This window comes from Hyalella azteca, unplaced genomic scaffold (genome assembly GCF_000764305.2).
Source record: "Hyalella azteca isolate HAZT.00-mixed unplaced genomic scaffold, Hazt_2.0.2 contig2009, whole genome shotgun sequence".
Lineage (NCBI taxonomy): Eukaryota > Metazoa > Arthropoda > Malacostraca > Amphipoda > Hyalellidae > Hyalella > Hyalella azteca.
Window position 1 is genome coordinate 1 of NW_025932297.1, and position 12,745 is coordinate 12,745.

General features: G+C 35.2%; 1 protein-coding gene across 1 annotated transcript; it reads left to right on the forward strand.

The window, feature by feature from the left end:
• Positions 1-7,900: 7,900 nt before the first annotated feature.
• On the forward strand, positions 7,901-10,299 carry LOC108673028 (NEDD8; the record flags this gene model as incomplete). The annotated part of the gene is given in 3 exon segments (XM_018160795.1): positions 7,901-7,918; positions 8,741-8,853; positions 9,924-10,299. Coding segments are annotated over 3 exon segments (219 nt in total), but the record flags the coding sequence as incomplete, so codon positions are not given.
• Positions 10,300-12,745: the final 2,446 nt, after the last annotated feature.

Here is a 12,745-nt window from a genome sequence, read left to right on the forward strand (position 1 = left end):
ATTGCAAAAATGTGTCCGCTAGCCTACAGATAAACGACTAGTTAACTTGATTAGTCGTTGGCAACACAGGATTGGATTTCAAACCACGCGCGATTTCGGAAGCAGAGCAGTTTCTAATGAGCTCAGTTCATCAATTTTCATTGCAGTGGAAGGTGGTGTAATGTGGTGGTAGGGTTGGTATTTTGATACGTTTTCTTATATTGACATGAGAATATATTACCTATACAGAATTCCACACTGGCGGTCAGACAGTCAGACTACATTATCATGTGTTCAGTTGCCACTTAAGTGAAGCCAAATGTTAGTTTTGCTGGTCAACTGTTTTAGGGTAAAATTAGAGATTTGGTGTAACACGGGCTGACGTGCACCAATTTTGTAAATATGTTCATGGCTCATTAATGGCTTTTCATTGCCAAAATATGGAATACAGGGCTTGAAGAAATGGAATCATGGCTCATAGAAATGGAATCACAGCTGGCAAATCCATAAAACCATGGCTCAAAAAAATTTAGTTGCAGCACGCCAAGTAGATATATTCCATGCCCAATGGAAAGTAGGGCCTTACAGCTCAAGATATGGTTGTCTTTGGAGCATCTTCATCAGCCACCTTGACCTCACATTGGGCTCTTTGAAGGATCTTCATAAGCCTCCTTGACCTTAAATCAACGTCTAATGGGAACTTAAATTGCTGTCTTCATCTTCCAACAGAGTTTTAATTGCCATCTTCATCTACAAGACCTTTCTAGGAATAAAATGGTCACCTGGAGTACAGGGTGAGCATAATTTTCAAACTGTCTATTCACTCCACTTTTCATACAAAATACCTGATACCAAAAGGCTTGCAAGTTTGTACATTTCTCTTGTAGTAAACTGTCATCCATTGGACGTTCTAGTTTCAACTTCACGCTGTTGTGATCGTAGTAAAATAATATGATCATAGTAAAATAATTGATCAATCGTGTTATTGATCGTAGTAAAATAATAGGAAATGTAAAAGGAGCCTTGTCTCTATCCGAGACAGTCTTATCATTTTGATTTTACCATAAATGTTCCTAGTTTAACTGCTACAAATTTATAGAATAGAATTGTTGGCACTGAAAAAATAGGCCCATGGCGTGTTGCCAATTCATGTACTTTTTGTGACTTGATTCCACTAGGGATCTGGCCTTCTGAACCTGATATTTCCATAACTGACGATTGATTGAGATAGCTGCTGGACTTATTGCCTGGTCCGTAAGGAGCTAGGCATTTCAAGACTGAACATATGCTCTGGCATAGCTTCGTCTGATCAACTCAGTCCACTAACTGGGTGCATACTGGTCATGGAAAACCTGGAAAATCATGGAATTTGATTTTTCAGGCCTGGAAAGTCATTGGATTTCAAGTCATGGAACAAAAGGCATTTTGATTTCTCTCAATAAGGTTGATGTTGGTTACATGGCCAGGACTGCAATAAAAAACAGCTTGCAGACAAGAAGGTAAGTGCACTGCAAGTTCTCACTTTCAAGACACAAGCACAGGACTTCATGCAGGCTGTAATCCAAAAGCTACTGGACAAGAGCCCTACGTATCAGGAATGGCCTTGGTTTGAACCTGAGATGGCTGGTGCCAAAAGTCTTCATCAAGAAGGACTGCAAGGAAGCTGACAAGACACAGTTGAAGAACAAGATTCCCTAACACAGATGTGGATGGTGTTGTGGATGAGATGTGCAACTTTAGAGATGAATCACAACATTGCAGTGAACTGAGCACAGTTTCAAGCATTTTCAATTTCTGATCAACTGGGCACTTTTTGGCATGCCATTCTGTCAAAGAGCACCTACAAGAAGCTCTGGAATGGAGTGCAGATGCTCATGCTCCTGTCTCATAGCCAAGCCATGGTTGGAAGAGGGTTTTTGTTCAACAAGAAAATCATGACACACAACATGAAAGAGCAAATGGTGATTGCCCTGCGTACTGTGGTTGATCATGTTGTACATATTGGTGGCCTGGACAAGATGACCATCTGTCGCAGAATACACAGATACTTCAACTGCTGTAACGCGGTATCCGCCTGATCACGGGTCGAAGACAGTGAGAATCAAAAAGACGATCTTGATTTCATTCTTTAACATCCAGCTATCCTCTTGCCATGATGAAATCGTTATCTTGACGACTCATTAAGATGCGCTCAATGAAACTCCTAAACAATATAGTACTCGACAACGGTACTCGACAAGAATACTCAACTAAGTTGCTATACGATACCAGTAAAATGTGGTAAAGGAACAGTGAAAATTCTAGACAAGTGAAATACAGGACCGCTTAATGGGAGAACCACTCGCTACGAGTGCGCGGCAAGACTAAGTCGAGTGAGCCAGTAGCGGCTACCTTGCCCAATGCTAACGGTCTGCTGCAGCAGAATACGTCAGCATTTACATTTTATTTTAACATGTTCAAGTGAACGTGACACCATCACATGATGATTGGTCATCTTTTGGTGGCCACCACAAGATGATGCTGCTTGCAGCTGGCAGTGCCAAAACAGCCTACAATACTTATTTGGCAGAAAAGAAAGAGCAGAATGCAAAGGCCCAGAAAACACAGAAGAGGAATGCTCTGTTAGATGAGCTAGGAGAACTGAAGAAGAAAAGGCGTAAGGAGGAGGGCATCAAGGCGCTTGGGCATGCAGCAGATGAATATGCAGAAGCATTGGAGAGAAATGGGGATTTGAGGCGATCTTTGAAGTTCAATGAATGAGGCAATAGAAGTTAAATGCTGTAAGACGATCTTTTAAAACAAATCTAGACACTCTTGAAATGAACGTTAAAGAAAAAGTTGATGAAATAACTGCCAATTGAATCTTAAGGTAGTGTTGTTGAAGAGTGTTCTGAACTGTATTAACTAGACATTATCATGTAAATATTGTGTGCATTACTCAATATCTGTTGTGATTTGACACTATTGAATTCATAACAATACCAGTGATTTGTGTCATTTACAATACCAGTCAGATTTGTGTCATTTGTGTTCCTCTGTGTCTGCCGGCTCTATGCATTTACACATTTGCTATTTATCAACTGTGGGAGATGAAAGAATATGCACAGTTAGTCTTTCAATCATGCTAAACCTGTCATATACTAGTCTTGGAAAATTATAGGAAAAGTGAGTTGAAGAACAAAAGTGAATTGAAGAACAAAAGTGAGTTGAAGAACAAAAGTGAGTTGAAGAACAAAAGTGAGTTGAAGAACAAAAGTGAGTTGAAGAACAAAAGTGAGTTGAAGAACAAAAGTGAGTTGAAGAACAANAAACATTTGAAGCATGCCGAGTGTACTCGTCTATTATTAGCTGTACTCTGAAGTCCTCTTCTTTCTTTGTAGATGATGTAGATATAGAATAAATGACATTTTCTGTGATATTTACTTGTTTTTTTCTGCATTGATATGATATTACCTTATTAATTCATTACCGTACTACATTGATGTGATTGGTATTACCAATCTGATTTTCAGAGGACAAAAGTGAATCAAAGAATAAAAGTGAATTAAATAGCGAAAGTGAGTCAAAAATGTGAGTGCGTCAGAGAACAAAAGTGTGTCACTAAAGAACGAAAGTGTATCAGAGGATAAAAGTGAATCAAAGAACGAAAGTGAGTCAAATAATGAAAGACAGTCAGGCACAAAGTGAGTCAGAGAATGAAAGTGGGTCAGAGAAGGAAAATTCTAGTGAGTCAAAGTACGCTAGTGAATCAATGAACGAAAGCAAGTCGAATAATATGCATTTAAAAATTGTTTTTTAAAGACAACACTTCTGAACAATCCAGTATCTTGGATGTTACACATGTACAATGAATTTCTAATTACATTTTCAAATATTGAAAAAAAAATTATTCTTCAAATTTTTTTAAGATATCAAAATTTTGTAAATTTTGAAAATTATTTATTCTGTCAATTAATTCATGCATTGTCTCTGACTTTATGCAATTGTGCAAAATTTAAGATCAATTGGACAGGTCAAATTGTGTCATGTACCGTATGGATTATAATATTTGTAGGAGACAAAATTATTTTTTTTTAATTTCTTTAATATTGACAAAAAAATTCTTTTAATTAATAAAATTATTTATTCTGTCAATTGATTCATGCATTGTCTCCAACTTTACGCAAGTGTGCCGAATTGCAAATCGATTGGACAGGTAGAAGTGAGTTAAATATCGATTATAAGATTTGTAGCAGACAGACAGACAGACAAACAAGAAGTGAAGTTAAAGAGAAGTATTGTAAAAAGGAATGTGAGTCTAAGGACAAAAGTGTGTCAAGGAATGAAAGTGAGTCAGGGAACAAAAGTTGCTATTACATGTTGCTTGCTTAATAATCTTAGACCTTTGGGCAGAGGTGTTTCAGCAGCATTAGGCACGTTACTCACTAGAAGGGCTAAAAATTTACTCATGTTATGACACGTGTTTTGCAAAGCCAACTCTTCAATTGTTGCATTTCCTTGTTGTTTTATTAGCTGATGCCTCCTGGTGACTGCTGGCCACTCACCATCAATTTTGGCATCCTCGGCATCTGGTTAATGATGGATATTGAAAAGAATGGAAAGAAAAAGAGGAAGGGGAGAGAAATGATATATTCTTAAATAAATATATGTACCATACCGTCAAACGGGGTAATGACGGATGGTTTTGAGTGTTTTTTGTTAATAACTTCTTACCATGAAACATTTCATAAACAAGTTTGGGCTCATTTTAAAGCTCTTTGCAAAGGCTATCAAATGGCATCTGCAAAAAATACCATGTGCTATTTGTGAGGTGCCAGACTCAAAATAAAAGCCTCCCAAATTACCCCTGCGAATGGCATAATCTGGGACACTTGAAATAAAGCTTAATATTAAAACATTTGAAGCATGCCGAGTGTACTCGTCTATTATTAGCTGTACTCTGAAGTCCTCTTCTTTCTTTGTAGATGATGTAGATATAGAATAAATGACATTTTCTGTGATATTTACTTGTTTTTTTCTGCATTGATATGATATTACCTTATTAATTCATTACCGTACTACATTGATGTGATTTGTATTACCGTATCCTACCGTATTGATGTGATTGGTATTACTGTATCCTACTTTATTGATGTGATTGGTATTACTGTATTACATGCTGTTGAGCATTTACAATGACCATATCCACTTCAAGCTTCATATCGGCAGCCATGTAGCATTTCTTCTGTATCTGTTAGCTTACAGGATGGCTTGTAATTTCACACCATTTTAATTGGGTTAAGCGAGTTCACTATAACAAAAAAAGATCGTTAAAAACATACCTGAAACAGAAAGGAATGTTTTAGTAACAACCATCATATTTTTTGGATAAATAAATCATTGTTTAAGTTGATTACTCATCATTCTATGATGCCAGTGCACAATTCTATGTATGACATGCTATGCACAATTTTGTGATGACCAATGATGCATTAATTTTTTGTCGACAAATTTTTTTGCTGACGTAAATGTTATAAAAATTATATGTTGTTAATAAATTTCTTGTCAACTGGAGCCTTTGCTAACTGAGGTTCTACTGTAAATGCATTTTTAAGGGTGTTAACCCTGAAAACTCAGGTGTTGCTAGGAGAGGTTCTACTGTAAATGCCGTTAAGGAACACCCCGGGTGGTGTCCCTTATTGGACACCACCTGGGAACACCCTGCGGAAATGGCTGCCATTTTTAGTGAGATATGCAAATTCTGTCAATCACATTTTCAAAGCAACACCTTTGTGCAATTTTTGTGTGAGAAAATTTTTTAATACGGCAAATATTTCTTCTGCCACAGATATTAGCAGAGGTACTTTTCAAAAATCTCTCTTTTCACACTTTTTCAGAGTTTTTTTAGAGATAGTAGATGTATGATTCATTAACTAACTTTATGCTACATAGATATTAAAAATGTAGAACTTTACATACGCCACTATTTTTAGTTCTGCAATATTTGGATTAGTTTAGCTGCTACAACACTTCTACGAAATGTAGAACGACTGTCCTGATTTACTCCGCCCATCCCTTCTTACCCCATTTGACGGTATTGATAAAAAGAAGGGCTGTGTATTGCAAGTGCATAAAATTTAAGGCATACTGGTACAGTTCTTTTATTGACAGTTCTTTTATTGATATAACTCACCTAAAAATTGGTATTTTAATTGAAAACACCATTGTCTAGCTTATTTATTTCTGTATTTTCTGGACCTGAAGATGAAAAGGAACCAGGAAAGGCAGGCACAAATGGAATTGGAGTGTATCTGTTGGCATGAACTTGTTTGTTCTGATTCTCATCTCTGGCTTGAAATCTGAAATTGAAATTGATTATTGGTAATGAGATAGAAACATGCCAATTGTTAAATTAAGAGTCTAATAGTCCATGAAGTGAATTTAAATTTTTTTTTTAATTTTTAAAATCATTTATTTTGACATTTGATTAATGCATTGTCTCCAACTTTACACAAGTGTGCAAAATTTCAGATCGATAGGATAAGTAGAAGTACATTAAATTTTGATTACAAGATTTGTAGCAGACAAACAAACATACAAACAAACAACAAGAAGTGAAGTTAAAGAGAAGTGTTGTAAACAACTAGCTCCTCCTCTGAAAAATCTAAATCCTATCCAACCTAATTGGGTTGATGAACAAATGAACTCATTGTTCCCTTTGTTCTTCTACTGACCTAGTCAGGTCGGGTAAAACAGGACTGTTGACTTTAGGAGGTGAGAAATGACCAACCCAGATATTCAAAATACGCTGAACAAAATTCAAGGCCCTTGTGGGATTTGTTAGAACACTTGTTTCCAGTAATTTCAGTGTTTCTTGGCTACCCTGTATTTCAAATAATGAATTGTAAAATTTTAAAAAACTACTTAAAGAATGTTAAGAAAATAATGAACTTTATTGTGGAACTATGCTCCGTGTAGTCCCATGATTATTTCTTCCTAATTTGTTGACATGGCCAGGTAACTGGAAGCAACATCAATGACATGCTAGGCACTCCTAGCTATTGTAATTATCTTCTGGCATGCATGTTGAAATGGGGAAAAAATGACCAGAATTGCAGCAAGACAAGACCACTTGATCAACACTTTTCAACACATTACTTTTAATAAAATTTTACTCATGCATAAATTAAAGCAGCAATTGAACAATAAAAGTTAAAAACTCTAGCGCTCAATAAAGTATGAAATTAAATCATAAACAAAAATATTTCTCATCAGTGACTTCAAATTGAATTGTTTGAATGGATTAAATTATCCTAGAAATGGTTGAACTACAGTGCCATAGGCTATGACACTGTCACCACACCAACTATATTCACCAACCACAGACGGGTAGTATTAAGTGCCTTGTATGAGCCTGGATTGTTTGGTGTAAAGCCTGAATAATGAATTTATTAATTAATAGTCTGCAAAAAGCAAAGAGAAATACAGAGCAATGACAACATTTAAATAAGTGATATTTAACATAGATATCACCATCGTTGTGTACACAATAAAACAAACACTATTCAATGATTCTCTTAACTTGAAAATGAATGTTGCTACATTCAAAATGTATTTAATATATTATTATTATTTGCTAAATCTGCCTTTTGATCTACCATTGTCATTTAAAGAATTTTTCAACTCCTTGAAAATTTTAATGAATTCTCTGGTCATAAATTATATGCATATAAACAAGAAAATTCTGCTATCCTATAATAACAATGAAGCATGTCCATATTGTTGTGAACATTCTTAGTCTAAGTAATGTCATTATCAACTGACTACAAATATTCAAGCTTTAATTTTGTCATCAATGAATATCAGTGATCTATATCAGTGCAAGTATCATTACAAATAAATTTTATTTTTCTAACATATGTCTTTCTTTGATTTTTTTCAGACACTGACTGGCAAGGAGGTGAGTGTACTGCTGCAGATAACAATACTGGCCAGGGTTGGTTATTTTTTGATTTTTTAGAAAAAATCAAAAAAATCATGATTTTTCTATAAATAAAATCAAATGATTTAATCACACAATTTAATCATTTTGATTTAATCAATGCCAACCCTGATACTGGCTGACTGCAAACATCCCAGACAGTTTTTATTGCAATTTATATTGAATCTTATACCTTAATTCCGCTAAAACACTTTATTATATATATATATTTTTTTTGCATGTAGATGTTCATAATCTTCTGTTCTATGAGGCAGTTTCTGGTTGAGATAATAAACTTTAGATAATAGGTAACTTATGCAATCAGAACCTTGTTTCTAAACCTAATGTAATTTTACTTTGGGCACAACTGATTAGAACTAAAATTTAGTAACAAGGTTATGACATTGCAATAGCATACAATGTATAAAATATACACAATACCTGGGTCCAATATTACTTAATTAAAATACAATATGTATTCATCACTAACTGGGACTCAATGCTTGGTAAACATTTCTGTCCATCACATTCTAGGATTTAAAATTGAAGCCTTTTTCTCTTGGTATTTATTCATTTTATTAATTTTATTGGAGAAAAGATGTATGCAACCATCAGTGACACTCCTTGTACTTGTCCTGTTAGGACATGAATTTAAGTATAGATAATTTCATGACATGTATATTTTCTACTTAATGAAGATTCAATATGATGATTTATTGAATCTATTTTTAAGCAATGATGTACGTATTGGTAAAAGTTAACTATAATAATAATAATTTCTAATGGTTGATAATGTTGCAGATAGAAATAGACATTGAGCCTACAGATAAGGTGGAGCGGATCAAGGAGAGGGTGGAAGAGAAGGAAGGCATCCCACCACCACAACAGCGGCTAATCTTTTCTGGCAAACAAATGTGAGTATCAACACACGTTGGCATCATGGCTTTCTACTCTAAAGCTTAACTTCAGTTCAAGAAGAATTTGAGATCTGCATCATTCTTTAAGAATACCTATTCTATTGAATGTTGGGTTATCAGCAATATCCATCAGTATTGTGAATGAAATTTGACTATTATAATATTATGAAATTAGTGTGTTGGAAAGTTTGATCAGAAAATCTGAAAATTGATTTAACTAAACAGCCATAATCGCATAAAGGTTGACAGGTCAATCAAGGTTTGATGTAAAATTATGTCTTAATTTTTTATATATTGTAAAACAGGGTAACTTGGACCATTCTGACATTTCTGAAAAGAAAACCCTTTACTCTAAAAGTTCTTGCCTTGGAAAAATTGTGTGATGGCTCTTGAAGTACCATGAGAAGACGTATAAATGCAGTAAAGAGATATATTTTATACATATACTACGTGATTATTGATATCATAAAAAAGTACTAAGCGCTAAAAGTGGTCGCAATCACCCCAATTTATGGCATTGCAATGACAAGTTGAATACACTGAATATCTTTAATAGATATCATATATTTTTTTAAAGTTTGATCAGAAAATCTGAAAATTGATTTAACTAAACAGCCATAATCGCATAAAGGTTGACAGGTCAATCAAGGTTTGATGTAAAATTATGTCCTTATTTTTTATATATTGTATAAGAGGGTAACTTGGACCGTTCTGACAAAAGAAAAGCCTTTACTCAAAAAGTTCTTGCCTTGGAAAAATTGTGTGATGGCTCTTGAAGTACCATGAGAAGACGTATAAATGCAGTAAAGAGATATATTTTATACATATACTACGTGATTATTGATATCATAAAAAAGTACTAAGCGCTAAAAGTGGTCGCAATCACCCCAATTTATGGCATTGCAATGACAAGTTGAATACACTGAATATCTTTAATAGATATCATATATTTTTTTATTTTTGATAATTAAGTAATTCAGCTTGTTTTGAGTTTTTAACTTGGAATGGATTGGCTGAGTGTATGAAAGTGAAAAATTTAGTTTCTGAGAGATGGTTTGTATGCGCAGGAACGATGAGAAGACGGCAGCGGACTATAAAGTGCAAGGCGGGTCTGTGCTGCATCTCGTGCTGGCGCTGCGTGGCGGCGACAGATAGACAACAATACTCTTAATTAGATATCTCTTTAGTCTTATTCATACCTTCTCTTCACCAATCTTATAATGGACATCTCTCATAACACTATATAATGGGCGTCTATAATGAACATTGTTAGGGTTATTCCTATTGATACCTTCTCTTCACCAATCTTATAATGGACATTGTTAGGGTTATTCCTATTGATACCTTCTCTTCACCAATCTTATAATGGACACCTATAATAAACATTGTTAGGGTTGTTCCTATTGATACCTTCTATTCACCAATCTTATAATGGACATCTATGGGCATCTATAATTCATATTGAAATAATTTGTTCACATAAAATCATATAATGGAGACCTATAATGAACATTGTTAGGGTTAATCGTATTAATACTTTCTGTTTACATAAGACTACCTGGTACTACCGTATATAATGGAAATCTATAGTGAACATCTGTTAGGGATATTCTTATTGATATCTCTTGAACATGCCCTCTACATCTACATGCCCTAATTGCCACTGATGCACAGACAAGTTATAGGTTGGTTCTCATATTCAGTGATGTCCTCGTGTAATGCTATTCAATTTACATCAATTTAACTCTGTTACCATGCAGTAAATTCTTCCGTCACATCAATGATTATTTTTTAATCCTGTGATAGACTGCTATAGACTCCCAGTCTTCCTGTCTGCAATTTTGAGTCTTACAATGACCTGGGGCCTTACTTTCAAATCTCGCTAAGTGAACGTAAGTACTTACGCTCTATTTTCTTGTCTATGATTGGTGGATTTTGCTTGAAAGGCCGTCAATGATTGGCTGATGAACTTACGATCTTTTGACTTTTTTTTTTTTTAAATAAAGGCCCTGGCAGTTATTTTCCTAGAGTGCGATTGGCTCTGTTAAAACCAAACTTTTCAATCAATTTGATAAGTCGACACTATTTACACGTGTTAAACTCTTTCCCCGAGACACCAGGGGTTTCTTGAGTCACACTGATATTGACTGACTATAATTTACCGTCGTATAGTGCGTTCTGATCATGAGTAAGCATGGTTTTGAGGAGTATTTGTCAGCAGCTTTGACTTCAAATAGTTCTCATAAATCTTTCTTAACCTTGTCTTCAGGAGCTTATATATGTTACGTTATTCATTTTTTAGTCTTACTTAGAATTTGACGTGCCAATCTGGTGTAAATTAATATGACTGACCATGAATTCTCTGCAGGTTGATGAACTTAACTCTTTGCATCCAATCACTTTCCGAAACAATAATCACGTCGTTTCAGCCTCTTCGTAACTACACTGTTTGCTGCATATATTTCATGCAACACTGTTTGCATGAACGGTCTATGTATTCTATGTATTCACTTTGTTCTAGGAATTAGTCAAAAAATTTGCCTCGAGCAGATTTTTTAACAGAGAGGATCCATTTAACAGCTTATCAAAAGAGGATACAGATGAACACTGAGGGAATACTCTGACCAAAATACTATCCTTAATAAATCCAATTTCATTCAAAGTTACTAATGCTTACTCCATCCATATTATTCATTTATTTTCTTACTATACACTAGTGCAATAAATTTTGAAGCATTTTCAGGGCTGGAAGTGTCAAGAAATTGGTTGCGTTCCTGCCGAAATGTCATTGTCAGAGATATGCGCTTGTGCAGCGAGATTAATTTAATTTAGATTAACTACTTTGGTTCATAGTTCAAGATTTTTTTCACAATCGTTTCAATTAAGTTGATCAAATGAGGCCATCCTAACTGACCTGTGATGAGAACCAGAACTCAGGACTCGTTGAGTGTGGCCGCAGGACGCGGGGGCGACGCTCCCGCGAGGGGACCTTGTGCTCCCCCGGCCTGCCCAGTTACTTAGCACGCTTAAATAACGTCACTTATATTCATTATGTACACTACTTCCTGCTTAGTTACTTAGCACGCTTAAATAACGTCACTTATATTCATTATGTACACCACTTCCTGCTTAATTGGCGTTTCTTTTTCATTCATGGCATGCCATGGCTTCTATTTTGATATAAAATGATTTGGATATTTATTGCTACGGAGTTGCTGTATTACTTCATATCTATAGTCACATAATCACTATTTAAATATACTACATAATAAAAAGCAATATATAAAGATACTATATACATCATCACTATTAAATGTACTAAATACTATAATATATCTTATAATAATGCGTCAACTTGTTCTTGTTCACTTCTATCTGCGTCTTGTTTCTCTAGTACGCCTACGTTTGCACTCTCTCTTTAACGACACAGACTCATACAAGTTATAAAATTGCTTGTTATGTATAATATATTTTTACATCATTAATTCTACTCAAGAATAAAGTGAGTGAACCAATTAGTTGTTCCTCTCGCCTCCTGATATTCAGTGACGCCAGTGAACCAATTAGTTGTTCCTCACGCCTCCTGATATTCAGTGACGGGTGAACCAATTAGTTGTTCCTCACGCCTCCTGAAAGTCAACCGCGTCCGAAAATCGATGCACTTTTTTGACTCACTTGCCCCATTTGTGGGTCATACTGACCCATTAAATTTCAAGCATGACTCACTTGTGGCGTTAAATCGCTCTGACGCTCAGATGCTAACTACGTATCCATGCTACGGGTGGCGTCATAAGGGATTTGACGTCACAAGTGAGTCATGCCTGGAATTGAATGGGTCAGTATGACCCACAAATGGGGCAAGTGAGTCAAAAAAGTGCATCGATTTTCG